A 27,978-nucleotide genomic window follows, 5' to 3' on the forward strand; every position below is an offset into this window, starting at 1 on the left:
TCGTCTCCTGGTACGACCATGTCGCGAAGAGTTTGAGTAATTTTGGTTGCAAGCCAATGTTGGAATCATCTACAGTATAGTTGTGTCTCTTTAAATTTTGAGTGACACATGGTGTAAATTACTTTCCAATTCGATCGTGTGTGTGAAATTTGTTTCAATGAATGGCATCCTCATGCATGAACCAAGAACTCATAGAAAAATATGAACACCATTATGATCGGTCACATAGAGCTCTCCAGTCTTGGAATTCAAACATAATCCAAATGGACGAACCAATGCAAACGGAATACTCGACTTGGAATTGTTTGAAAACACTGTTTTCGTGAGAGCTAGTACTTGTCGATTGTTGGAAATTAGAGTTTGTTTCAAATCCAACACCACAATAGAATCGTCGTGACACACCAATACATGTTGTGAATAAGGATCGTAGAGAATTCCTTGAGGATTACAAAAATTGGTGTCAAGTGTTGTTAATAATTCTGTTGGTTCAACTTGTTGTGTGGATCTTGATGATAAATTATGTGGTTCTGGAGTGTGTGAATATTTTGTAAATTTTTGAATGACTTTCCAAATATTACATTGTAAAGTTCTTTCACTCACGAATGAATCCATAGGCAAACATGGATTTCTACATTCCAAAATTGTTAAACAATGATTCGATTGTTCCGTCACGAGTAATCGAAACGGTGCAAAATTATACATTTCAAAATTCTCCTCAAAACCATTGTAAAAAACAGCCATTGCAAATGGACTGCTTAATGCATCACGTGATACATAATCCACTCGAATTTTCCCTAATATCTCACCATTACTCGTGCGTAATATTAAAATATAATCGAATTCCATGTCAGTAATCAATAATTGACCTTGTGATTCACATTTGGTTGATTTTCTGCTTGAACGTGCTGGAATTTCCAAATTTCTCTTCATGACACACATGGATCCTGGATATCTAAATCTTGGTGGTTCGGAATACCACTTCAAGAAGGGAATCAATTCCAAATCATCAAATTGTAATTGAGGTTGTTGCTGTTGTTTCGAATATTTCACACAATCTCGCAAACGATATTTCAGAACAAGACCTGATGAATTAGCACAATACAAGGCATCTTCCCATCGATCGTTGGAGATGGTTTTACGTGAATCTTCTTCATTATTTCCATATTCAATTTTTTCAGAATTTACTGTAAAACAAACAACATCCTGTTGTGCTTGAACGGAAAAATTCGACACGTAACGTTTTGTGTCTAAATCAAAGATTTGAATGTGATCCAAAGAACATGTTCCAATGAGAAGACAATTACATTCGTGAGAGATGGCGATATGTGTCGGAGTGGGATCAAACAGTTCCAGATCGTGATTGTTTTGAATGGTTTCTTGTTGGTGGTGTAACGTTGATGGTGTTGCTTCGTGTTCTTCATGATTGTTGAGTGAAAAAGATCGGACATGATGAAATGCATTGGAGAAGGGAATGTATTGATGAGAGGAGAATTGACTACAAGATAATTTACAAGATAACCATTCTCGTATATACAAGGGTTCTGTTTCTTTTGAAAAGTCTTGTAGAAGGATGGTGGTGCATGAGTGTTGTGTGAGGTCTGAATGCGTGAATGACATTTTTTCAACGTGATTGTTGTGAAACGTTGGAGTTTATTGGTTTGAAACATTTCCAAGATTTGACGAGTAAGGATAGAGTTGGGAGTTCATATTGCAATTACAGCTTGGACATTTCCATATTTTCAATGACTGACTTGAGACCTTCCAATTGTTTGGTCACTGCATCGACGTGTGGTTTCATAATGTATTGTTCTGCATAGATTTTCATTTTGGAAACATCTGTCATGTAATTGCTCCACGTATTGTCTGTCATAAAGTCAAGTTTTACCAATAGTTGTGAAACTGCCTTTTCCAAATTTGAAATGTGTGTATCAAAGAGTGCAAATTGACTTTCCTTAATTTTCTTCTTCTTCTTGAGAGAATCATTGGAATATCTGTGAACCTGGTCCAATTGAATCAATTCCATGTTAAATGCACAAAAAGCATACACGTAAGCTCCATAGAGGAACCTTCGAGCTGTTTTCACCGTTGTCAACGCCTCATCAACCCAAAATAAATACTTGTATGGTACATCGGTGTGAACATAAATATCTGCCTTAAATTGTTGTAATTGGTTTTTCATGTAATGATTGGATCGTTCTCGTTCCAGCCATCCATTATGTTCGCCCATCTTTTCTTGATAGTAAATGTAATGCTTGTAGAGTTTTTGTTGAATTTCTCCTGACTTGTCAAGATGTAGAGTGGTGGAAGTAAATTGCACAATCTTTTCCTTACAATTTTCAAAGTTGTGATTATTCCAATTTCCAAAACAAAGCCAACAAAATTCGTGACGACACATAGAGCAAGTCATGTGATTGCAACCACCATTCTTGTTAATTAATCTCTTACACTTTGGACAGGGCTTGGTATTCTTTTGAATAAAATCATAACTGGCGCCTTCGGTCATGGAAGATGATTTCTTTGAGAACTCTTCAAACATTTCACAGGTTGCTGGATAGTGAGGAGCTTTTCCACATTGGAAGCAAAACAAAGTGTCACATGGCACGCATCGTACTTTGTGAAGAGGAATATCGACTGTCTTTTTGATGACACATTTGCATCCAGGAGCATTTGGACATCGCGTCACCAGAAAGTGATCATTCACGTAAGTGTCAACTCTGTTTTCAATATATTTCATTTTGATTCTTTCATCCTCTCGCTTGGCATTAAATGACTTGGCATTCTTGAAGAAGGAAAATATAAAGTCTTGAGTGAGAGCAGTGTTGCATTCCATACAGTTAATTCTTGTCTGACCTAACCCAGCGGTTTCCTTAATTTTAACTTCCAGATATCCTCTCCAACATGGCTCACAAAATTTGTGACCACACACTGGGTTCTTTCTCATGGGAACGTCGTCACAGAAGCATGATGGACAGGTGGGATCGTCATCCTCCTCTTCATAGGATTGAGCGTTCTGTGATGAATCGCTTACCGATGATTCTCCCAGAAAAGTGGTCTTAAATGCTTCATAGGGAACTCCACACTTTTTGCACACAAATTCAACACCATGTTCCCAATAATCGTGGGATAATGATTCAGCTCTCCATCGATATTGCTTCAGCATGGCCAAAATGAACTCGTCTCCATATCCACTCTCTTGCACATGATTTAATTGCAGTAAATCCTTTGCATTTTGAATTTCAGTTTCTTGATCTTTCATAATGTCATATTCGTTCATCAATACTTTGTATGATTTTGCGTCTTGTTTTCGTTTCTTGTATTGTTCCCACAAATGCTCCAATGTTTCTTCTTCTTTAGAAATGTTAATGATATAATTTGGATCCACAGCATTTCTACGTAATTCTGAAGCAATAGTTTGTGATTGAATTTGTTCTTCATCATAAGCAGAGGCATCCACGAGTTCAATCACAATATTATCATTGTCGTCACATGCAAAAACATTTTCTTCGTCTTCGTTGGGATCTTTATAGACCACTTCTTCTTCCTCTTCGACAATGTCTTCTTCATGAATTTCATCATTACTATCCAGTTCATATTCATCACCGACATATTCTTCATCATTTTTCAAATCTCCGCTGCTCATTGTGGTAGTCTCTTCTTTCTCAATATCCTTCTTTTTATTTCCTCCATCATCTTCAATAATCACAAGCTCCTCTTTGGAGGAGTTGTCAAGTTGCGGTTGTTTGTTAGATACTGGATCAGGAGGCTGATCCGAGCTTGTACTTGACGAGGCTTGTGGAATATTGTTGTTATTGCTACTATTATCATCTTTGGTTGTTGGTGTTTCATTGTTGTTTTCAGAAGTTTTAGAGAGCTCATCTTCTTGCATCATGATCAATCGGCCAATGGTCTGACCTTCATCCCGGTCTTCTTGTAAATAGATTTTTAAAATTTCATTCGGGGTTCGTGCAGGGAATAGTTCATGAATAGAGAGAACAGCATTTCGGACCAAGTCCTTCTCCTCTTGCGACCATGAATCAAACTTGGATGATTTCTTTGGTTTTGTGGATGAAGTCTTTCTCGTCATTTTTTTGTTCACGTCTTTGTTGCGAGTTCATGTTAAAAAATGGGCCAATTCTTGAGATTTCAATTTCGGGAATGATATGTTGTGTTAAATTTATTTCATCACCTTTGATCATGACAATAACGATGATAATTTTTTCCTTGCTTCTAGGATATACTCATCGTCACATTCTTCAGCATCCTCACCAGAGTGGGCCTCTTGGAATAATCTTTCAAATTCTAAAAAGTGCACACGAGCTTGCTCTAAATGCTGATGATTAAATAGAGTAATGGCGTAATTCAATTCAAACAAATAATCACTTTCCATTTCAATGGCTTTCTCGTAGGCGGAGCAGGCATTTTCAAAATCCTCTAGTCGATTCAATGTTATACCCAAGTACATGTAAGTGCTGGCAAAATTAGGATTCAAATTGATAGAAGTCGAAAAGTAATGAAAGGCTGATGCGTATTGTTTTGTGTTCAAGTGAACAAGGCCTAAATTGTATGAAATGATCCATTCAAAAGGTGCCAAATACAGAGCTCTCTTCAGGCATGCTATTGAAGTCACATAATCCAATTTGCCAAAGAAGCACATTCCGATATTATTCCAAAGCTGTGCAGAGTTTGGGTTCTTTTTAGCTGCAATTCTATACTTGCTCAATGCCACATCCATTTCTCCATGATCTTGAATGATGGATCCTGTAGCTAGAATGGTTTTTGGGTTCGAAGGATCATGGGAGAGGGAGTTTCCTAAATAATCAAATGCTTTCAAATTATCACCAACTCTCAAATACAACAATCCAACAGTGCTTAATAATTCGGGATTTTCTGGAGAGAAGTCAAGAGCTTCAAGATAGATATCAATAGCTTCTTCGTATCGTTCTTGAATTGTGAAAATTTTACCAAGTTCTATGAATGTAATGTCGTGTCGATGAATGGAGTTGGCTCTCTGATAACAATCTTCAGCCTTTTCAAATTCACCCAAATTGGCATGGCACAAACCCTTATTGTGATAAATTTCCCAGTCTTGAGGTGAGATTTTTTTGGCTTCATCATAAATTTCAATGGCCTCTTTGAATTTACCCAACAAGTACAAGCTCTTTCCGACTTGTTTTATATTTTGTGGGTTCATTGGATTTAGAATACATGCTTGTTGAAATAATTGAAGTGATTGAGTGATATCACCTTGCTGCCGTTTGATCAAACCTTTAACGTATAAGGCAAATTCACAACGTCCTTCGCTCGATTTAATTTGCTCCTCAATTACTTGTAAACACTCATCAATATCTTGCCGAGTATACAACACATGAATGAGCCAATTTTTTCTCTCCTTCTCAGCCTCCATATCGGACACTTGTCGTTTAATTTCAACTTTTGTTTGTTGTTGTTGCAACAAGTGTTCCCTAATATCCCGAGCTAATTCATCATGAAAGTCTGAAGCAGTTCCCTCAGAGTTTGTGATTCCTCCTGCAGCAGCACTGCTACTCGTTGTGTTAGCAACAGCGGAAGGTGGCGACGATGTTTGCATTTGGGTGTATTATTTTTTTGCGTCATTGTATTTAATTTTGGCGGGCTGAGGATAGATCTTAACTCTCCAAACCCAAAACCTTACGCCTTTATTTAAATCAACAATTTGAACAAAACAAACAAATCGAACAAAGTGCTGATCTTGCAAGCAAACACTCAAAGAGTGAAAGCCAGGGGAAAGGACCCAACGCACACAAGGTGGGGAAGACCCAACACACAAGGTGCTCAAAAACTAATTCTATGAGTAGTAAGGAATCGAAGAAGAATATTTCTGGCTCCATTGATATCTCTGTCAAAAATTGAGCCACATGATGGACAACGAAACACTTCAGATGATCCAACCGTATAAACATGTCCACAACATGAGCAAGTTTTGGATGTGTACGCTTCGTTGACAATATAAATGTGTGTCCACGGATGCTCTCTAGCTTTGTGAAGCAATCTTTGCTTGAATCTGTAATGTGACCAAGTCAACATTTTTCTTGCTGTCTTGCTATTAATTCTCTTATGGAGTTTCTTTACCATTTTCTGAGTCTCAAACGAAGGAAGTAAGATCACTTGGTAGTTTCGACACAGCCACAAACACAGTTTCTTGTGTAAATCATCCACAATATTTCTAATCTTTTGTTGAATTCTTCTTCCTGCTCTCTTGTACTTGTATCTTTTGCAATGTCTGACTTCTGGTTGAGACCACTTCGATTGTAACTTGTCATACGCGCAACACAATCTACCAATTCTTTCGGCACCTCCTGAGCCCCATTTGGTTGAATAACCATTCAAATCAAAGGTGGTCTGAAATGTTCTTACTCCTGGATCCAATGCTACAACTTGTCCTGAATGTTGAGGGGCTTGGTTCTCACCCCTAATATCCAGTACTTGCGGAATACATAAATAATAATGGTTCAACTTGTTCTTAATAATGATGGAATCATACTGAAGCTCCTCAGGCAAAGGTTCGGCGCTCTTGATGTTCCTTATAAAAGAATACATTCCACTCTTTTTCTTCCAGTGCTTGCAATGTAGAACGAAATGATCTTTTCTATCTTTCTTTCGCCTGAAACGGATCATGAACTTGTCAATCGTTCCAGCCTTCTTCTTTTCAAAATTAGTGTTGAACGCAGTCAACAATTCAATAGCGGCAGCATCTCTTACGTCATAAGGAGTATTTACAACCCACTGATTTTCTGTCTGATAATTATCGTTGTTCACCACAAACGTTCTGAAATTCTTCTTATTTTTCTTGACACCTTTGGATTTGTTGGTGAATTCTAAACACTTGTTGTAGATCCAACGAGCAGTTCCCATCCACTGATTCAATGTTGTCCTTTCTTGTTCATTGGGGTAGAGTCGGATTTTCAAGGATTTGTCTGCTTGAAATTTTTGGGCCACCTTTTGATTCTTTTTTGCTTTCTTGAGCTGAGGTGGCTTTTTAGAGTTATCAAAAGCCACATTCTCTGTTATAGAGTGATGAACATTGAGTGGAACATCAAACACTGGCTGGGATTCAATCACAGTGAATTGAGAAAAGTTGAACCATCCGTCAGTGCATCCCTTGTTGTTGTATTGATTAAACTCATGAAAGGATTGCCGTGTGCAAGAGATGGATTAGTAGGAGGATGAGTAGGTTCATCCTCTCTACTTCTCTTCATTCGTTGAGATTAAGGTTGTTGCTGAGTTTTTTTTTTTGATAACCTCAACAAGAGTTGAAACTCTATCAGTATTGAAGGACTCATTCAATTGAAACTCTATCAATTTGAATAACTTGATTCATTCTTTTCGTCCGAACTGATCATGGAAAAGTGAACGCCTTGATAAAATTCCTTATCCACCTCCAAAACAACACTTTTGATTCAAAGAATGAATAAATGGTTCGTCAGGAACTGACTGTTGATGATTGTATTGACTTGTTGAGTTTGTAATAAATTGTGGCTTTTGCTCTTTTATTTTAGTGCTGAGTAATTTAAAACCGATTATAAAAACAAAACCTCCAAAACAAACAAGGTTATTAATAAACCTTGCGTCATCAGGACTGTGTTTTACTGATGGTTTTTGAAAGAAATTGCTGTAATTGTTCTTTTGGCTTCAACGGTTGGTTGAATAAGTAACACAAAAACTTTCCGAGTATTGTTAAAAGAAGGATATTTACATCAGGGTTCTTCCCATCCTATGATAGCCTTAAAAAATCAAGGTTACCCGAATCGACAACCTCTTTTCACCCATACCTGATACTGAGGATATGGACACAGCAAAGACACATTCGTATTGGTGAGTGGGAACTATGGATCATTTTGGCCAAACAACAGTCCGAACTGGAATGATGCACACACTCAACGAATTCAAGCTTGAAAAAATTCACAAACTTCCCTAAGGCCTTTTTTCTTTCAAGATCATCCATCCAACGAAAATGTGGTCTTTATTCAAAAAGCAGAAAAAGAATAATCATGATGATGATGAAGATGGTCGAGTCCACAAAGCAATTTTACTGTCCTCAATTTTTACTCATTCCGATATCTTTCATTACATTGTGATGAGTGGTTATTTACGATTGGAAGATATTTTGAATCTTCGGATGGTATGCAAGATGTGGAATGATCATGTTGAGAGTGGATGGAGTGCTTTTCAGTATCATGTGCTCGTTCAATTATTTCAATTGAGAGTTCCTGATTTAGCACTTCAGCATGCACAACATGAACCATCTGCCAAATCAACCACTATGTTGTTCTTTTCCATGGTCAAAGCATGTCGTGGAATACGTACTGGTTTGGAACATCCTTCATTTAGCTCATTTCGTGAGACCACTGTTTTTGGTGTGCCATTAAAGCCAAAAGAGAAGGAGCAAATAATGCAAGACATGCAAGATATGAATCAACATGATGAGGAAGATCTTGCAAGTCAATTTCTTTCCTTCAAGTTTTATCAATCATTGCCACATATAACACCACCTGTCAAGAAGGATTATGTCTTGGAATTTATTCCCAAGTTTTTGAATGGCAAACGAAATTATTGGGTTAACTTGAATCATGACCAATGGTTCGGTCAACATAGAGTTGAGCACAACAATATCATAGTCAAGTCATTACTGTGGTCACAGAGAATTTTCAATTATTCCTATGACGAGTTTAATTTTGATATGGTGTTGCATCTAGAAGGTGACATGTTTAAAACAAAGAAAATGATTGAAAAGCTATTTCTTGTCAAAACAGTGCAAAATTCGATTGTAAAAGAGGGACCAATTAGATTAGATCCAGCACTTTTTCACACAAAATTTGGTTACGTTTTGACGGACAGTTGCTTTCAAGCAGAAAGAAGTCATACCATCTGTAAACAAGTTACGACTTTTAGCAAATTTACCTTGAAATATATTGAAGCTGCATTTTTGAACCATTTCGGCGAAGAAGTAGACCTATTGGTGAAAGACTCAGTTGTTCCTCAAGGACTTGATACCTTTTTCAATCAAGAATTGGAACGAACCTTGTTCCAGCTTTGGTCTACTGGCTTATTGAATGTGAAATTTATTAGAAATTTCGTTTTTCGATTGTTGGTGGCACTTTCACATAGGCGACATGATTGGTACTCACTTTCATTCCATGATTCTATTCAGGAAAGCTGTCCCAATACTCAGGCCACGAACGGTGTTATGGAATGGTTCAATGAATATGCTCGAACAAGAACACAAGAATATCCAGAAATTATACACACCTTTGTCAAAGATCATGAAATCTTTCAAGGATTTCATGAAGGAGAGCAAATTCAATCCTACTTGCTAGCGTTAATGTTAAAACCTAATGTTGAAACTCAAACGTGTCAATTCCAAGTGTTGAAATATTTATTCTATGAATTTTCACTCGATGGAGAAATATTGAGTTAGAGACGATTCGAAAGTCATGCAGTATGAAATTAGCTAAAAATCTAAACCAAGTTCTCACTTAGTTCACTAAACATTTCAAAAAAATGATTTCACAGGAGGACGTAGCTGCCAAGAATGACCATCACCATGAGCAAGAGGAGAGAACCATCAAGTCCTTCAAAACGTCTTCGTCCTCTCAGCGTCATCATCATGTCATACAACCCAAAGATATTCTCATATTTTTACTCATCGTGTTATTCATTTCATTTTCTCAATATGGACTAGGTCATTATATAGTTCGTCGGAATGAATTTACATTAATGGAATATACAGCTGCTTGTTTTGTGAGTGTATCCGCGTTGATTGGAGGATTTCAATTTTATTTTAAAGTGAGTACTCACTGATGTGAAATTCTTCAATGTTTTTCAATATTTTGGCGGATATATTCATGATTATTGAAATGAAAATAATGATAACAACAATTGTTTAATTTTATAATTTTCAAACCCTCATGAAATTGTAACCGTTCATTTGAATTATTGTTTAATTTTTTATGTGATTCACCTGGACCAATCATCATGGTGTCAATTAATTCGAATGAAGGCCCAACAATTAGCACTTTCAACGTTTAACAAATCAGAATATTTCAATGTTGATTGTTTTATTGATCGTTACATTCCCTTCGTGCCTCATTCCATTTATTTATACTCATTTGGAGATTTGTTTATTATGGCATGCATTATTCCAACTTCTCCCACGATGAATCATCTCATACATATATTATTTGGATTGATTATTGTCACGTTGTGTCAATGCTTAATTTTTGTGACACTTCCTTCCAATGTTCCAGCTCATTATCGAACGGAATTGCAAAAGTATGAAGCAAAGTTTGGAAAATTGGATAAAACTACAAAATATCTTTTCGAAATGATGCATCAAATGGATCATGACACAAACACTGTGCCATCTGGCCATTGCAGTATTGCCACTTATCTAGCGTTAACACAGTGGCATATTTTTGGATATTTTACCTTATTGAATCCATTGCTGATTGCATGCAGTTGTGTCATGACCAAACAACACGCATTCCTAGATACTGTGTTGGGAATTTTGTTTGGATTTGTGATCTTTTTTATCGTGAATGTACAAATGTTTGGAGCGACAATGTAGAACTAGTGAATTAAAACAAATTTTTCATTGACGCGTTCACATTTATTATTAATTATATATTATTAATAATATTATATATTGAATAATACATGTACAGTTTTAAACACACATTTCAATACAATTAAATATTGTATAAATAAATATTGTTGTTATTATTGATGTCTGCAAGGAGAACGATTTGTGGAAGGAGAGGATGAACTGCTAGTGGGTGGTTGCTCACTAGAGGTGTTTTGAGGGTTGTTTGACGAAAAATTATTGTGGAATCTGATACCACATAAAAACCCTAAACGGAATCCTTCAACAATGAAATTCAAATCTCGTTGTTCTCGTATTTCTGCTTGTATCTTTTCGAATATGTGATAAATGTCATGTTCGGACTTGCAAATTTGCTTAAGAACTCCAAGGTAATCATTAAGAGTTTCAGTATCGCAATGAGAGGTCATTGGATTGAATGAAGTGTTGACATTTCCATTTTGGTCCAAAACTGCATTAAAACCTATTGGTGGTTGTGGTGCATTGTTATTCACTTGAATGATGTGAACATTAGGAATAGAATTGGTATTCTGAGCTGACACACCAGAGGTGTTTACTCCAGAGCTAGAACCGTATTGAAGTGGTGGTGGTGGTTGAACGTTTACAGTGATACTATTGGTGGTGTTCGAAGGAGGAGGAGGTGTGACATGATTAGTAGCACTTGTTGTTGTCATTGTATTAATAGGATGGCCATTCACATGGACGGAACTCAGCAAGTCCTTCAAATATGAAACTTGTTGCTGACCTAGCAAAGGAAAAAAGTCATTATAATTGTCAAAAATTGAATCATTTGGTTGCTGAGTGGAATGTGGTGTGTTGTGTAAATTTGTTGTTGTCGAAGGATGGTGACCTGGAGAGGAAGTGGAAGAGGAGGAATGACTACTGGTTGTGGATATTTGCTCTGATTTGATTGGAAATTTTGGAGACAATCTTGCCTTTTCAACAATTTCATCATCTCCTGCCATGTCTGCAGAATTTTCTTCGTGAGCGCTCAGATTGGCACTGGAATTCGAAGGTGCAACATTTTGATTTCCCTTCTTGAACTGTGATCGATATTTCTGCAAATGAGATTTGATATGTGTCGTTGTGACATTGTCCACATTCATCAATTGCAGAATTTCTTTGGGACGAGCTTCATACAGTCCTAATTTCTCAACAGCTTTCACAAATAGATCATGTAACGATGGTGTCCACACCAATCGCTTTGGTCTCAGAGAGGTTGCGCCCACCATTGAGATAATTTCAACGAACGCAATTTTTGGACAATTCGTCTGACAACGACAATACCAAATGATCATCTACGAAATTTAGTTTATGGAGGGAAGAATAGACTCACGCTCATTTTCTAAGGTGAAGCGTTGTGAGGCAGTGGTTCAAATAATGTTCCACCGTTCAGCACCTGTTTTCTGAGTTGATGTTGCGCCATACAACACGGCGTTGAAAGAGATTGAGATGAAGTTGTCGAACAGGATGTCAGAGCTTGCTGAATGAACTTGAGAGACGATTTATGTTGAGGAAAAACACTTGCAGTACAGGAAAACATTTTCATTTGGTTCAACAGGGGAGTGAAACTTGCCAGCTTTTCTTCATAGTGACATGTACTTTTGTTCAATTGTTACAAAAACGGTGAGAAGAACAAGAGAATGGTGCTCAACACTGTTGTTGGCTGATGTAATCGAATTTGAGTGATTTGGGAATGACGGTAACAGCAAAAGTCAAGCTGAAGCAATCAGAAGGGTACAATTAAGGGAACTGGAATCACTTTTTGTTTCGTAGTCATACTTCTTAACGGCTGAGTCTATCATCGTGAATGAAAGGAACATATCATCTTTTGTGCCTCCTAACTCCTTTCATACGAAGGTCCAAGCTAACATACGTAAGGAAAGTAGATGCATGAGATTAAATCATGCCTTTTTTTTTGTTTGATAGATTCGTTATTGACCTTTTTATATGAACACGAAGTAGAATGGTTAGGTTCACAAACTAGTACCTCCATTTCAATCAACATCCATTTCGCACCTTACACTCAAGTGTCAAATACAAATAGCACCTTACACTCAAGTGTCAAATACAAATCACACTTCATTCATTTGGCACTCAAGTGTCAAATGAAAACAGCACTGACACTAAGTGTAAGGTGTAAGGTGCCAAAATATAACAACTCTGGTTGTATGGATTTGAGAATTGTCTTTCTTGTTCTTCTTGTTCTTCATGTCGCCAGTGACAGCTCCACTTTTTCTTTTTTTTGGATTTGTTTCCGAGGTTGTCTCGATTTGGAAGTTTTGCATTCCATTACTGGATTCATCAAAAGAATGAAATGGTTGAGGATGAGAATCCATTATGGGAGCTGTGCTGTGTATGTAGTTGTTGTTATGATTGTAATATTGATTGTGAGGATGATTATTATTATGGTTTGGAAAGGCGTCCATCATGGCAGAATATACACTCATCATCATGTTGTGACTGTTTACGTTTGTACTGTTTTGATGATTGTGTGTTGGTTGTGGATCAATGTGTGAACTGTTTGGAGCCACAGAGGATGGTTGCTGGCGATAGGGTTGTTGTTGTTGTTGTGGAGGTGAGGATGGAAGTGGTGGCGATGTTCTCATGGGATGCAACAGTAAAGTCTCAAGGCTTTGGGGTTCAATTATTGCTTGTTGAGTCGATTCAATGTTGTTTTTTTCAAGTTGGAAGATCTGATATTTGAAGAATGTGTACACAAGTACAATACAATTTGTTGAGAATCAACCAGAAGTAGTTACAATCTTGTTTCTAAAAAGAACAAGTGTTCAAATAAAAGAAAGAAATCCTGTTTCCCAATTATTTCGTCATTTTTGCCAAAAAAAGTCAATAGGATAAGAGTACAAGTACATGATGAACATCAAATGGTTCATTTGGTCGATGAAACATCATGATCGTCAGGATGTATTCACTTGAACGTCAACTTACTTGTGCAAATTTGACAACAACAACACTGTGTGGTTGAATGGACAGGTGGTCGTATAATTGTTGAGACTTTTTTTCAAGAGATTCTATTTTGTGTTAGCTCCTTTTTCGATTTCATTCAACCACCAGTGAATATTCTCTTGTTGGTGCTGCTATGGATTGGAGATTCTCTCGGCATGGACGTTTTGTTCATTTTTGGTATTTGTAGTTGCCTTCTTTCCGCTCCCGAATGTTCTACCGAGCACAAAATCCATCGCAAAAACGCAAGTGCTAAAACTTGAGGTTTTGTTTGGATGTTTTTTGCTCGAGCGGTACCATTTACTTTTGGGTGAACCAAGGGAATATTCATTGCGCGCACACGGAACAGATGCATGGAAAAGTGGAAAGTTGATATCGTCAAACCGTGCGCGAGAATTCTCCAACAACAGCCACAGCCATATACAACCATGATCAAGGTGTTGTTGTTGGTTTTGAGCGTTTAGGGAGCTAAATTATTCCTCGGATGAATGGGAAGCTACAATCCATGATGTGAAATTTGGAATGGTACTATTGATACAACACAACGTTTCATACAATCAAGGGTTCTTCTTCTTTTGCTGCTCGGTCGTTTGAAAACTATCACACAAGGCATTGGCCTCATGGAATATTTCCCTCAATAAACGCTGTTGAATCGCATCGACGGAATATTCTTTGAGTAGGAAACCTTTGAGACGAAACCGTTGATCCAAGACCTTATCTAAGATATTGCCATGAATGATACGAAGAAGTACTTCCTCGACAGTGCTTTGTTTGAAAGCATTGGAGGGTAAATATTCTTCATGATACTTGTCAAAGGGCACTTCATCTGAAGATATTTGATATTGGAATGAGTATGGAGGACCAATATACTGTTGTACATATGGATGTTGACTTTTCAATTTAAACCATCCATTTAGGTTGTTTAACACTCGCTCTTGGTCATAGACTGGATTTAAAAAGATGGCCCCACTATGTTTTACGGTATGAATACAGAATTATTCACCACATTGTATGTGATTGGCAATCGAATAATTATAAAAAACCAAAACAGTTGTTGACGAGATGAGTGGTTGACAATAATAGCAGTCCAATCATACAAAGTACTGATAACTTACCAAGAGATTGCATCCATGGCAGTAGGTCCCACCACTGGATCTCCAATTCCAATCACAAAATGAACACTCCTTAATAGACTTCTCCATTCCTCAATTCCCTTTATACCATGATTGACGATGAACGGTAGAATGGGTTGCTCCATACGTTTAAGGGTCGTATGAATGACAATATTTGGAGAAAATGTTGCATGTAAACGGGACAGCAGATCTTTCACTGATTGTGTAAAGTATCTTGGCTCCTTGCCCCAAACTAAAAATTCAATCTTTTCATGTTGTGAAGAGGGTTGGGTATCAGTAAAAAGGTCCAACTCGTCTTGAACTTGAGAAAGAACGTCGAGAAACTTGGATTCCTTCTCCGATGAATATTCAGATTTAATGTCTTCCAATAATGTGGAGAGTTGTCGTAAAATCTTGGGATCAATATTTCTAATTTTCTCTCTAAGCATTGCATCAATAGATGACTCTCGTCCATCGAATAAATCTCTGTTCTCATTCTTATCAAATTGTTGAATAGGAGCTGATATAGATTCTTCAAAGCATGGAGTTTGATGATAGCCAATAAATTGATTATAATTATTTGGATATGGAGTTAGGTATTGCTTCAAATTCAATTTGTGATGATTTTGTGTTGGAGGAGTTCCCCAAAAATCAATTAATCGATATCTACATTTGTGATCTCGGAAATGCAGACAAAATCGATCCGTATTACATCTTGACGGATTGTTTCTCATAGCAAGTGCACGATCAAAAGAATACATTTCCACAAATATTAAATGAAATACAGAATTTTCATCAATACCTGCTGATTTTTGTTGCTCATTAGAACATTTTGCAATCTTTTCACTCACAACTTTGAAACTTTGTTGGAAACTAGCCTCACTCCAATCCAAGCTCAAATGACACAACGGAGATTTTTCCTCACCCACTCCAAAATTATTGGCAATGCCTTGCAGACCATTCAGAACTCCATAAAACAATACAAGTTCACCTGCTGGTCCTCCAGATTTGGCATTTCCAGCTGTTGTGTTTAGATGGTCATTAAATACTGAAACCACTTTTCCTCCATTTGCAATACATTTACAAAAGTTGTCTTGTTGCTGTTTTGTGTTATTAGGAGTGTTTGGTCTCTTGGAATTGTCCATGCCTCGATTGTTGTCATTAATGTTATTACTGGACTTGGAATCCTTTTGAGAAATAGGTGGCTTTGTTGGGATTTTTCCATTGTTTTGAATGAGTGTATGTGCTTTCTGGTGATGTATTTCTGGAACATGATAACTTTCATCTCCACTGATAAAATCCAAATCATTTGTATTATCGTAATTCTTCCGATTGGTGTTGTTGTTTGATTTCGTGGTAGTGGTCATATTTCCTAACAAAATCCAAACCACTATAGAAACACATAACAATCCAATGAAGTACTTTTGGATGTATGATCGGAAAAACGGCAATGATGATGACTGATTGCTGTTGTTGTGTATGGGTGGTGGTGAACCAATGTTGCGAATCATCATCGTGTGTGCAAGATGGTTGTAAATCAAATGAATTATTTTTTAAAAAGAAAAAAAGCAAAACAGCCTTCAGAAGGAGACACTCTTTATTCTCATCATCACAAGAAGAGCCTCTTTTCCTTCAAAGAAATTGCGGAAGTGAAAAGAAATCAAAGAGTACCGAATATTAGCTCCAAATTTTTCTCTCAATTTTAGTTGAATTTCGTCATTATGTTTGCGTTCGGTCCAGACAATGAAGATTCCTTCTATAATCTTTATGAAAAGATTAGTAGTATTGGTCTCATGGACCCTACCAAGGAGAGTACAACCAAACTACAACAATTAATCAACAATCATAAATCAAGCCTATTGAGTTTGAAATTTAGCGTATGTATTTTGAATGGTATCGTATTGGATTTTAAAGGATTGAATAATTCATGTATGAATATTTATTTCATAATTGAACAACAACAACTAATAGGAAAGGAATGCGGACGCAAGAAGTAAAATCGAAAATAACAACGTGGAAGTGAAAGGAGTTCGGTCTAATCTTCCTCAATCTCTAAAGCTTTTAGTTTGCCAAGTTTCGGATGCACTCGATCTGAACGAGATGATTGCTCTAAGTTTAATTTTCACTGCTACCAAGCACAACCCAGTAAGTTCTTGAATTGTTTCACTCATATTGAAGTGTCATCTTTTACCACTACATCATACACATTTTCCAATATATCTAGCCAACGACATATGGTGCTGAAGAATATCATGCTTCTATCAAACTCTTTTACGAGGAATATTTAAAGCTTTTATTATCGGTTGTTTGTTTATTTCAAGCCCGATATAATGAAGAGTTGAATCCACACATCAGAGAGGTTGTAACAAAATCGACAACTGAATTACTCAAAGAGGGACTTGTTAAATCTATTTGCTCCAGAATCAATGAATTAACAAAACAAATCAATGAATCTCAAAATACCATCAACACCTATAGGTCAGCAGGAAATGGAGATTCTAACGAAGTTACTCATTCAATTGAGCAAATTAATTTTAGGGTTCTTATCAGGAGAAGTTTGGGAGACTGTTTATTCTTCTCTTGCTTCAATTTACAATGTGATGAGGAAACTTTTGACAGTGTTTTCAATTGTTTTAAACATTCACTCAACACATTCAATGCATCAATTGAACAGCTCATTGCAGATCAAAATGAAGAACTAACCTACGATGCATTGATGTTAATAGATGCTCTTCCTATGGGATCCAAATCCATTTTCAACATGTTATACATGGAAACATCAACAATTCTTTGCCTTTTAGAGCCAATAGAAGGAAAAGAAAAATTTGATCCTAAACTTGAAAAACTCGTTACTACAAACACTCTCTACAAGCCACAATTTATTCAGAAATTCGACAAATCCTTGAGGGATTTAACAGAAAGCATGGATAACCCGAATCTTGTAGACAAACCTCAATTTGAAGCTGTTATTGGATTAATGTGGAGCTTGGGATTGCAAGCAACGAAGAAGGATGACTTTGTAGGATACTCAAACAATGCCTTTGACTTGAGCTTGTCTCGAAAAGTCTTTGAATTCATCTCTAAAGGCTGGCTTAACAGCAAAACGTTTAGAAACGATTCTGAGCAAACAAAAGAGTTCATTGTCTACGTGTTGAGTGAACTTGTGTGTGGTATTTTGACCAAACAATCCAATATCATTGCAGAGCTGTTGACTGATCAAAGCGAGAAGATGAAAACCTTTTTAAACAGAAGAAGAGATGGGTTACCGCTTGAGGAGAACGAAGATGAAGAGACAATTTCTGAACACGTGAATAGCTTACTGTTATTGATTAGTGAGCTTTATATGCATTATCCTGAATACTCACATCGATTCTTCGAACAGAGAGAGCTACGAGCGGTCATCGCAAATACTTTTTGCGAGCACATAACTTCACTGTGCAAACTACAGGAAGAGATTGATCTTGGGTTTATTTATTACATTGGAATTTTGTGTTCCTTTAGTGGAGACACTGTTGGAGCCGTGAACGTATTCAGAATGTTGTGTGATTCTCCATATCCACTATTCAGTTGGAGCTACTTCTTCCAAACACTTATTCCACAATTTCAGCAATACAACGGAATGAGTAAGGAAGATGTTGCTTTTGACGAAAAAACTTTGGACTCTATCTATGTTGTACTGAAACTAGTCGAAAAAATTTGTCATAACTCTGAAGAAAGCAGAATGGCATTTTTAGAGAATGGCTGGGATATTTTGGGACTTCTGTTTGGGTTGATGTTTGTGCCAAAGCTGTCTCCAGTTCTTATGGGCCAGGTATTCTCCACACTTGCTTCTTTTGTGAAACCATCAAGCGGACCACCTAGCAAAGAAGCTCAAGTTATTCTTGCCCAGATGGAAAGATTCCAAATTCTCAAGTATGAAATAAGGAATGACAAATACGAAATTTCTAACTCAGGAGGTGTCAAGTATCAACTCAATTTTAGAGAATCTCAAGAAGGGGAATATTTTGAAACATTGGGATTTTTAGAATTAATTTATTCTCTAATTTCCTGTACCAATTATCCTATCAATGGATTCGCTCCCTATCTCAAATTCATCCAAGAAGACGTTTTTAATAACTTTTCCAAGAGATACTACAAAGAGGACAGCGAAAAATGGCTAATCGCTAAATCATGCTTGCAAATATTCACAAAACTCCTTTCTAGATATTCTCCTTCTGTGAGTGATTTTGGTGACACGAAGCCTGGCGCTCAACAAGCGATGGAGGATGAAAACGCACCTAAAATTCCTACTGTGCTCCAAGCTCCACCAGGATTCCAAATTATGAATGACATGCTGAGCAATACTATTTTCAGAAAAGAACTTTTTAACGTTATTGGTGTTAATCTAGAAGAAGAAAGAAGCACAAACAGAGAAGGAGAAGCAATGGAAAAATCTGTTATATATGCTCTTCAAATGATTGAAACTACACTGCTGAAAGAGGAGGCATTCATTCAATCATTATCTCAGACTCAAAGAGATGTTCCAGCAGTAATCAAGAGATTAGAATATCAAATGCCAAATACTTTAATAATCAAATTAGTCGACCTCTTAGATTATTCTTTCAACAACGAGGTTAGATATCGAGTTGTAAACATTCTTTGTTTAGTCAGCAAGAATATTACCAATTTGGTAGGATTGTTCAAAGAAAGAAAGAGAGACAAAAAGCTTGTTAACCTCTTTGTAAAACATCTGTATGCGGTTACATTCGAAAGTAACAGAGAGCGATCAGACATTGATGATTCCCAAGTTGATGACAATCAAAGAGACAATGAAACTAGACTCAAAATGTTGGATCTGTTAAAATCTAATGTTGATGCTCCAGGAGAAAATATCACACACATGCTTTGTGGCTTTGACATTGCAAGTGACGAACCAAGAGAGATCGATATTTTCAATGAGAAGACATGTTTAACAATTATTCTCCATTTACTAAGATCAAAGAGATTACCAAAGACTCATCCTAGATTTATAGAATCCTGCTACGAACTCATCTACAAACTTTGTGCTGATAGAAGAGTGAGTCAGCAAACATTTGCCTGTTTAGAAAAATCAAGCTTCTTAAATGACAAATTGATGAATGATAACTTTGCTACAAAAATTGCTCCATCTCCAGTAGCACATCATATTCTGAATCAACGCGCGTTTGTGATTAGAATTGTGGCTCTTAAGTTATATTCCAATACAAAAGCATTTAAAAAGGGAGATAGCAACAGAGGTGGTGTGCAAGAGCTCGTTCATATTTTATTTGGAGGAGATTCACTTGGAGTTGCTAACAATATCTTCAGTCGCTCCATGCTTTTTGAGCAAAGAAGAGCACTAATGTTGGAAGTGTTAGATACTATTGATTTGAACTTGGTCACTCCAAATACTCCATACGATATTGCATCCGTAGAATGGAAACAATTTTTAAAGAATTGGTCTTCGAAGTTTAATGCTTTTTCTGGATGGAAGCAAGTCGTTGATATCACACTGTCTCAATGCTTTGGAATGATACCCGATGATGAGATACGATTGAGAATTTTACATGATTTGATGAATTCTCTACTTTTTAAGCTGTCCCAGATGAAGTCAAACAACAATAAGAAAGGCAAAGAGCAACAAAAATTAGACTTACTTGTGTCTCAATTAATTTTGAGGATCATGTCCAAATTGAGAGAGGAATTAATAACCAGTGGAGAAACTCTAATGCTTCCTGTTGATCAATGCCTCACCATTTTCAGAAATCTTTTAGAATGCACTCTTTATGCTGAGCAGAGCGAACAAGCTGTTCGAGGAAATTTATATTCAGCACTGATAAATTATCTTCAATACACAAAGAAGAATGAACTCAATGCTGGAAGCAGTCAAATACAAGACCTGCAAAAGAATAATGAGCACGTATTGGATCGTTATGATATTTCCCTATTACCAATGGTTTGTAAGGATGCCCTAGACGCCAAGAATATCTGGAAAACAGTTTCCTTCTCACTTCTCGAAACTCTCTTTTTATACACGACCAACATTGCACAAAGAGGAAAATGGATTAACTTTTTCGAACAGTTTGGCTACTTGAAACAAATTTTGGATAGCGTAATGACAGAAGCAAAACATTCTCTTTCCAAAGTGTTACACCCTACTTTTCATGAAAGTGACGCCTCTTCTCTGAACCGATTGTTTATCTATGAGAATGCCATGTCTTTTCTTTTAAAGTTTGCAGATATTGATCCAAAGAGTTGTGAAATCATGGTGACTTATGAATTACTACCAAAACTATCTGCCCATTTTTCATTCATTGACCTCAGACCATCCATAATTTCCCATCAATACGGAAGAAAAGTCGACCATGAAGACACCATGCTTGATGACGGAGATTGGGAGCCTTCTATCACAGAAAAGTATAATCAATTAGCCATTCCTGCTCTCAAATTAATCATTTCTATTCAATCAAATCTCCGAAACAACAAGAAGGTGGCAGAACAAGTTTTGTCATTTATTGAACAACACAGAAAAGCCATTTCCTCAATTATCAAGCTAGAGAATGTACAAAAAAATTTGGTCTATGTTGAACCTGGCTCCTTGGAATTAGTGAGATTGGTTTGTCAGATGTTTTACTTGTTGGCTCTTCACCCAGACATTATTACAAAGAAGCTTTATTCCAACAAGTTTGAGAGACTACTCTTGAATGCCTTATTGAAACTTTCAACTATTCAACAATTAGGAAAGCCTCAAATTAATATTTTGGATGCTAATTTATCGCAAACTGATGGAATCAATTCCAATACTGAACTGCAGATGGAATATGAACTTGAACAGAAAAAGATGGCTGTTGACGAAATTTGTAAGATCATCATTAATTATTGTAGAGTAGTGACGGAATATCCCTCATTCCTTTCAGAATCAAGCATGAGTTTAATTGGCAGAGTTTTGTTCACTCACTATTTATCTACCAATAGCGCTTCAGCAGCAGTATCCACCATGACCGATGATGAAGACTTGGTTGTACAAGGTCGATCTTCAAGCAAATCTACAACGGAGTCCACAGACCAAAGACCATCTCTCTTCACTCTGTGCTTGTTGTTGCAAAATGGTTTGACCAGATTGAACAATGCATTGGAAGAACGATTTGCATGTGAGTCCAATATCCAGCAATTGGACCAACTTAAAATTGAGCAATTGAACAATATGGTCCGCTCTGCCAATTTAATATTGGGTGAAGAACATTTCATGAGCTTCTTTGAAAAGCAAGATTCTGTGCCAAACGAAGCTAAACTCTTATGCAGAACTATTCTCACTAGAAAGTTGTTGAAACTTGACTCTTATCTGAACACTCATATTAATTTATTGGAAAACACACTTACCGTGTTATTTAGACATATTAATTTATATTTACAATCGAGTAGCGATGACAGAAGTAACAAATTAGGACAAATAACCTTAACCACAGAACAACGAACACAATTATTACAAGAAGCTACCACTGGGGCTCTCAACAAACTTCTCGATGAAATTCTTCAACTCAAAATGCCCAAGATTTTACTGAAGCAACAAATGTCCTATGTGGACAATAATTTCTGTTTGAATATGGCTCAACGTATTAAGAATTTAATCTTCCAAGTGACCTCTGAATAAAGAAGTTTTCGTTTTGATTTATTTTCTTTTTACCAATGTTTCGATGATGACATTAATTCAGCCAGAAATAGTGTGGTGAACTTTAAAAAAATGCTTGTTCCTTCTTCACGAGATTTGATTGTTTTAAAAGTGTACAATGAAGAGACGATTCGACGATTTTACTTTTCATGCGGACAACCTGCTTCATCATCAATAACATCAACGAGGACACCACTGCTCGACGCTTTAATTGCAAAAATTAGACATGTCTTTGGGATCAACACGGTTCCGATGTCGGAGCAAAATTCAAACAGTTTTTCATTAATTTATAAAAATTCAATTCCAAAAACAATCATTCCGAATAATCATGGATGGGATATGAATGGACAACTATTACATGTAAATTCTGATGAAATACTAGTTCAGTTAATTAAAAATAGTTTAGAAACAAATTCGGATTTGCGATTAATTATTGATCATAATTATGCTGCCATGGGGTATAGCAACAATGCCTCGACTCCAACCTCTTCCAATACTACCGCTAGTACCAAACCTGTCATTCCTAAACCATTACCAACAATCCCTGTTGTCACAAACAATAACAGTACCACTGCTGTAGTGGACGCATCCACGAAAATAACATCTAACCAAACAACTAAAACGACGATACTAACACCGCGAGAATTGACTTTAAAAATTATGGAAAAAACAACCAATCTAAGCGAACCAGCTCGTGAAAAATTATTTGAAAAATGTCTGAAATTTATTGACGACTGTTTGAACCAAGTAGATCCATCGGAAAACAAACCATTGAATAGCTATGGAAAAGAAACAACTCATTTTGGCAGCACGCCATCGTCATTATCAAATTCTTCTGCACTTCAACAAGACATAACATACCCCAGTGAGGAGCATCAACCAAACAAATATGGACGTAAATTAGCAACATTTGTGGCCGATCTTTCGATACCTGATCATACCAAGATGAAACCAGGAGAGCATTTCAAGAAAACTTGGAAATTTAAAAATTGTGGTACTAGAGCTCTTCCTAAAAATTGCAAGCTCATGTTTCTTCAAGGAAAGAAGGCAAATTTCCTTAATGCTCCTGAATTTGTTGCTCTCAAAAATAGAGAAAATGAAATTCAAGTGGGTCAAGAATTTCAAGTGTCAGTAGATTTGCAAGCTCCTTCAACATCAGGTGTATATTCGGCCTACTTTCGATTGGCAGATGAAGAAGGTATATTATTTGGTTACAAAGTCTGGGCATGTGTCGATGTTGTTCTAGAGTAAACATATTCAAAAAATTGTGTTTTACCTCTTTTTCTTTGCTTTCAGCTTATTTTCATAGTCTGTGATGAGATCGGCGTGAATGTTTTCTGCAGGCTCCCACGTGGATTCTGATTTGGGATAACCTTTCCAGTGTATCAAGTATTTCTTTTTTCCGTTTTCTATTTTATGATCCAAAATTGCTTTCACGAAATATTCATCTTCACCTAACTCTTCTCCGTCCACTGATTGTTTACTTTGTTTTGGTGTGCGTTTTTGAATCTTTTTTCTCTTGGTTGTGCGTGGTGTGGAAGTACTAGTCTTTTTTCTTTTCTTGTCATTCGTGTCATTAGAACTTGGCCTACTGGTTGACGCCTTCTCAGATGAACTAGTTTTGTTTAATGGGCTTACTGTTGACTTTTCGGTCAAAGATACAGCCGATTTACTTGGAGAGGCTGTTGGTGTGACCATCTTAGGGGACGATTTAGACGAAGTCACAACATGTTGTTTGTGGACTTGTTTAGGAGTAGTAATATCAGTATTTTGAGAAGTCAAAGATTTTCGTGGTGAGCTTGTTTGAGATGATTTCGGTTGCTCTCCTTCAAATGCTGCCACTTTTTCCATACTCAATGGATGGTGAGACTTTTCCGTAAAATGATCAAAAACAACTTGTAAGCCTGGAGGTAAGCTAGCAAAGCCTTGTTCCGTAAAAAAAACATTGATCAATAATTGATTATAGAATTGTAAAAACTGATCCATGGTCATAGCGGATGAGGCCCGAGAAGAAGCATCAACCAGTCTTGGTGATGAGTCATATATTTCCGGACTTGATTTATCATCATGATGAATGGACGGACTTGTTGATTTCCAATCTGTGGATGACCGTTTAGCTTGATGATCATCAAGATTCCTCTCTGAACCATTTCTCTTGCTATCGGAAGCAGCGGCAGTTGAATCATTTTCTACGTCCTCATCGGAAGACAGTTCATACGTTTGTTTCATTTTTTCTTTAATATTTAATTTGAAATTTTTAGCAAGAGAAAATTTTCTTGTTTTTCGAAATTATTTGAATTTAAAGAAGGCGCACGTTAGGAAGAGTTTATTTACATTGCGTGTAAACACATATGAACAACTATTGTACAGTTAGCATGTACATCTCTCTTAGTGTTGACATTGAAAGGTTATGTCACAATAAATATTAGCTTTTTCGTTTCGAGCATGGGGTGACATTTTCACGACTTGCAAATACTTCATGGCAATGGGATGGTCATAATCGGTAATGTCAAGAATCTTGTTAAAGATTTGTCTCGCAGTTTTGAGATCTTGTAAATTAATGGATACTCTTCCAACTCCAATCATGGATCGAATTTCCAATGGATTCATTTCTAAACCCTTCTGGAAATATTCAATACTTCTGTTGTAATCTCTAATATTTCGAAGGCCTTCTCCCTTAAAGTACAAAACTTCTCTTCGCATTCGAGTGTCCTCAATAAGGCGATCTGCTCTCTCGAAAAATAGATCGGCCATACTATAACAATCATTCTTCTTGTTGAACGATAACATGTCTTTGAAACTTCCTCGACAAAAATCACCACTATGGTGTGAAACATGTGAGTGTTGTTGATGTTTGGCATCCGCTGCAATATCTGATGAAGAAGATGAGCTGGTTAGAGCTTTGTTTGTGGCCACAGAGGAGTCATGGTCATTCGAGCATGGACATCCCATTCCACATTCATTGGAATATAAATTGGAAGTCAATGCTTCACAAATAATACCAATACCACAATAAGCAATGCAGTGTGAGGTTCGACTGTCGTAGGCCAAAGATCCATTGTTTTTAGCTATCATATAGTCCTCATTATTCAATAACTCGATCAGTTCACTCATTCGTGTGGGATCTAGTCTCTTGCCAACTTTGAAAATTGACTTTCCCATCAATGAGTGAGAAACCTGAACGATCAACAAGAAACAATCCAGTGCTTCCATAAATCGATTCATACAAACCAAAGTTAACCCCTTATTGAGAATGGTCAAGCATGCAGTGGTATATTTCATGAGATAAACTCGCTCATAAATTCTTGTTTTAAATCGTTCTTCGACTGGTGACAGTTGAAGCTTAGAGAAATCTGGTGCAACATATGGAATGCTACCATCATGTGCATTCGCCCTTTGAGAGAGTACATTCTGACAAATTTGAGACAAGTTTTGATCATTCTCCAAAATTCTGAAAATGACATCATCTGGATGAATATTCGAAAGTGTGAATGTGTTCAGAGCAAGTGAGATGGATTTGTTGTAAGTGGCCAAACTTCCTTGGAAATCTTCTTGGAGAAAGAAGCAATTACCCATTGCATTGTAGACTACATCAAAAGTGTCATTGGTGATTTTGATACATTCTTGAAAGGTCTCCAGAGCTTTCTTGTATTCACCTCTCTCATTGTAAGCATTTCCCTTAATGACGTAGGCCCAACGATGTCTTGGATCTAATTGAAGCACTCGATTCTCTAGTTTGATGGTTTCACTAAAGTCAGCACTCACATAATGTGTGACTCCTTTATGATATAGAGCTGTATGGTTTTGAAAGTCATGATGGTATGATGGGAAATATGTCACAACGCCATCACAATTGACAGCAGCGAGTCAATCATCATCCCATTAGGTTAAACAGATTTAAATCAAGATTAAATCATTCGTTACTCTTACAGCAACCTCACTCAACAACAACATACCTTCAACATGATCTGGAAACCTTCTCAATATCCGATCAAAATATTTGGCAGCTTCTGTAAACATTCCTTTTGCATACAAGCTTGTAAAACCTTTTTCAAATAATACATGGGTTGGTACATCGAGTTCCATTTCTTCATCTTCATCCATCATTCTATCATCATCATCATGAGGACGTGGGTAAGTAGTGGTGCGACTCATTGAATTGGCAGTTGTTACGTTTTCTTCTTCTTCCTTGATATAGATCGTTATAAGAAATAGTAGAAGAAGAAACAAAATCAGTACCATCACAAGCATGATTGCAGTATCCGCAGCAGTTCCATACAAGTGGTGGTTATTATTGTAGTAGTCATTGATAAAAACCAACAAGTTGATGAAACTAAAACAATTCCAAGATGACATACAATATTCTTCAAACGACAAGCAAGTGAGAGAAGATCGGAATGTTGATAATGACTAGTTGCGATTGGACACGACCCACCTGTTACTTGTTTTTTTCAAAAGGCTTATGATGGCTTTCAAACAAATTCTAAAAGGTGATGAAATTAATTTGAGAAATGGATGATGGGTAAGAGAGAGAGATGAAAGGATAATGAGAAGACGAGGCGATAATGATAACGATGGTAAACTTGAAAATGAATAACGTGATTTTTCAAAAACAGGAAGAAGGTCAATCACGTTGATCCTCTTTACCTATTGAACTCTCAATCACGTGATGATCCTCTTTACCTATTGAACTCCAATAGGACGCAGAAAACTCTTGGAAATTATCATAAAAAGTCAACAAATTTGGTTTTTTACAAGATCATACTTTTCCATACATACATGAACTCATACATGAACAACTCACACTCATTACCAAGCCAATGGTTGTCCATTGTATTGAATGAAGGCTCCATTTTGAGTCTCTGGATTGAATTTTTCAATAACGTTAATAATACCAGAAACACCATTAGAAACACTCTCTGGAGCTTCCTCACCTCCCATATCAGTCTTTAACCAACCTGGATGAATGGAGAGAGCATAAACATCTTTCCAAGCAGTACTTTGAAGACGTGTTACCATGTTCAAAGCAGCCTTTGAAATAGTGTATCCAGTATAATTTGGATAGTAAGGTTGAGTGGCCAATTCAATAGAGCCCAAAATGGATGAAATATTAACAATGAGAGCTCCCTTCTCTAACAAGTGATTGTTATAGACTTTTTGAGAGAGCAATACAGGACCAACAGTGTTTGTTTCAAAGATCTTGACCATATTATCCCGAGTACTTTCACTGATAGAATCTCCGACTTGAATGGTAATTCCTGCATTGTTGAAAAGAAGAGTAAACTTGAGAGACTTGTTACTGATGCGAGAGACGAGTGCATTGATGGAATCATCACTGGTAATGTCCAATTGATCAATGACCAAACGGTCCTTGTGTTGTTGTTGCAGTTCATTCAATTGTTTGGCTTGGGAGGGATCTCTGCAAGTAGCATAGACGAGTTGAGTGGAGGATTTGTTGTTGAGCAGTTGTTTGACAAATTCTAGACCAATACCTCGGGAGGCTCCGGTAACTAGAACGGATTGGAGAAGATTGTTGGATGGAGAAGATGACATTGCGTGTGTTTGGAACTGAGTTGTTGTATATGAGAGAGAGGTTGTTT

General features: G+C 36.8%; 13 protein-coding genes across 13 annotated transcripts; 4 read left to right on the forward strand and 9 right to left on the reverse strand.

The window, feature by feature from the left end:
• Window positions 1-189: 189 nt before the first annotated feature.
• C9374_013508 (uncharacterized protein) lies at window positions 190-1,617 on the reverse strand (the record flags this gene model as incomplete). Its single annotated transcript, XM_044689393.1, has 1 exon — window positions 190-1,617. The coding sequence occupies one exon, from the start codon at window positions 1,615-1,617 to the stop codon at window positions 190-192; it is 1,428 nt and encodes a 475-aa protein (XP_044553917.1).
• Window positions 1,618-1,714: 97 nt separating this feature from the next.
• Window positions 1,715-4,084, reverse strand: C9374_013509 (uncharacterized protein; the record flags this gene model as incomplete). The annotated part of the gene is made up of 1 exon (XM_044689394.1): window positions 1,715-4,084. The coding sequence occupies one exon, from the start codon at window positions 4,082-4,084 to the stop codon at window positions 1,715-1,717; it is 2,370 nt and encodes a 789-aa protein (XP_044553918.1).
• A 108-nt stretch (window positions 4,085-4,192) lies between these two features.
• C9374_013510 (uncharacterized protein) lies at window positions 4,193-5,587 on the reverse strand (the record flags this gene model as incomplete). The annotated part of the gene is made up of 1 exon (XM_044689395.1): window positions 4,193-5,587. The coding sequence occupies one exon, from the start codon at window positions 5,585-5,587 to the stop codon at window positions 4,193-4,195; it is 1,395 nt and encodes a 464-aa protein (XP_044553919.1).
• A 224-nt stretch (window positions 5,588-5,811) lies between these two features.
• Window positions 5,812-6,891, reverse strand: C9374_013511 (uncharacterized protein; the record flags this gene model as incomplete). Its single annotated transcript, XM_044689396.1, has 1 exon — window positions 5,812-6,891. One exon carries the CDS (start codon window positions 6,889-6,891, stop codon window positions 5,812-5,814), a length of 1,080 nt encoding a protein of 359 aa, XP_044553920.1.
• A 1,099-nt stretch (window positions 6,892-7,990) lies between these two features.
• C9374_013512 (uncharacterized protein) lies at window positions 7,991-9,454 on the forward strand (the record flags this gene model as incomplete). Its single annotated transcript, XM_044689397.1, has 1 exon — window positions 7,991-9,454. The coding sequence occupies one exon, from the start codon at window positions 7,991-7,993 to the stop codon at window positions 9,452-9,454; it is 1,464 nt and encodes a 487-aa protein (XP_044553921.1).
• An 83-nt stretch (window positions 9,455-9,537) lies between these two features.
• On the forward strand, window positions 9,538-10,603 carry C9374_013513 (uncharacterized protein; the record flags this gene model as incomplete). The annotated part of the gene is made up of 2 exons (XM_044689398.1): window positions 9,538-9,822; window positions 10,037-10,603. The coding sequence occupies 2 exons, from the start codon at window positions 9,538-9,540 to the stop codon at window positions 10,601-10,603; spliced, it is 852 nt and encodes a 283-aa protein (XP_044553922.1).
• A 152-nt stretch (window positions 10,604-10,755) lies between these two features.
• C9374_013514 (uncharacterized protein) lies at window positions 10,756-11,868 on the reverse strand (the record flags this gene model as incomplete). The annotated part of the gene is made up of 1 exon (XM_044689399.1): window positions 10,756-11,868. One exon carries the CDS (start codon window positions 11,866-11,868, stop codon window positions 10,756-10,758), a length of 1,113 nt encoding a protein of 370 aa, XP_044553923.1.
• Window positions 11,869-12,762: 894 nt separating this feature from the next.
• C9374_013515 (uncharacterized protein) lies at window positions 12,763-13,245 on the reverse strand (the record flags this gene model as incomplete). Its single annotated transcript, XM_044689400.1, has 1 exon — window positions 12,763-13,245. The coding sequence occupies one exon, from the start codon at window positions 13,243-13,245 to the stop codon at window positions 12,763-12,765; it is 483 nt and encodes a 160-aa protein (XP_044553924.1).
• A 912-nt stretch (window positions 13,246-14,157) lies between these two features.
• C9374_013516 (uncharacterized protein) lies at window positions 14,158-16,223 on the reverse strand (the record flags this gene model as incomplete). Its single annotated transcript, XM_044689401.1, has 2 exons — window positions 14,158-14,569; window positions 14,716-16,223. The coding sequence occupies 2 exons, from the start codon at window positions 16,221-16,223 to the stop codon at window positions 14,158-14,160; spliced, it is 1,920 nt and encodes a 639-aa protein (XP_044553925.1).
• Window positions 16,224-16,433: 210 nt separating this feature from the next.
• C9374_013517 (uncharacterized protein) lies at window positions 16,434-22,360 on the forward strand (the record flags this gene model as incomplete). The annotated part of the gene is made up of 3 exons (XM_044689402.1): window positions 16,434-16,589; window positions 16,684-16,857; window positions 16,937-22,360. The coding sequence occupies 3 exons, from the start codon at window positions 16,434-16,436 to the stop codon at window positions 22,358-22,360; spliced, it is 5,754 nt and encodes a 1,917-aa protein (XP_044553926.1).
• A 90-nt stretch (window positions 22,361-22,450) lies between these two features.
• Window positions 22,451-23,629, forward strand: C9374_013518 (uncharacterized protein; the record flags this gene model as incomplete). Its single annotated transcript, XM_044689404.1, has 1 exon — window positions 22,451-23,629. The coding sequence occupies one exon, from the start codon at window positions 22,451-22,453 to the stop codon at window positions 23,627-23,629; it is 1,179 nt and encodes a 392-aa protein (XP_044553927.1).
• Window positions 23,630-23,650: 21 nt separating this feature from the next.
• C9374_013519 (uncharacterized protein) lies at window positions 23,651-24,607 on the reverse strand (the record flags this gene model as incomplete). The annotated part of the gene is made up of 1 exon (XM_044689405.1): window positions 23,651-24,607. The coding sequence occupies one exon, from the start codon at window positions 24,605-24,607 to the stop codon at window positions 23,651-23,653; it is 957 nt and encodes a 318-aa protein (XP_044553928.1).
• A 159-nt stretch (window positions 24,608-24,766) lies between these two features.
• C9374_013520 (uncharacterized protein) lies at window positions 24,767-27,931 on the reverse strand (the record flags this gene model as incomplete). The annotated part of the gene is made up of 4 exons (XM_044689406.1): window positions 24,767-26,172; window positions 26,335-26,566; window positions 26,737-26,788; window positions 27,192-27,931. 4 exons carry the CDS (start codon window positions 27,929-27,931, stop codon window positions 24,767-24,769), a joined length of 2,430 nt encoding a protein of 809 aa, XP_044553929.1.
• Window positions 27,932-27,978: the final 47 nt, after the last annotated feature.

This window comes from Naegleria lovaniensis (assembly GCF_003324165.1).
Source record: "Naegleria lovaniensis strain ATCC 30569 chromosome Unknown tig006, whole genome shotgun sequence".
In the NCBI taxonomy this organism is placed as follows: domain Eukaryota; phylum Heterolobosea; class Eutetramitea; order Acrasida; family Naegleriidae; genus Naegleria; species Naegleria lovaniensis.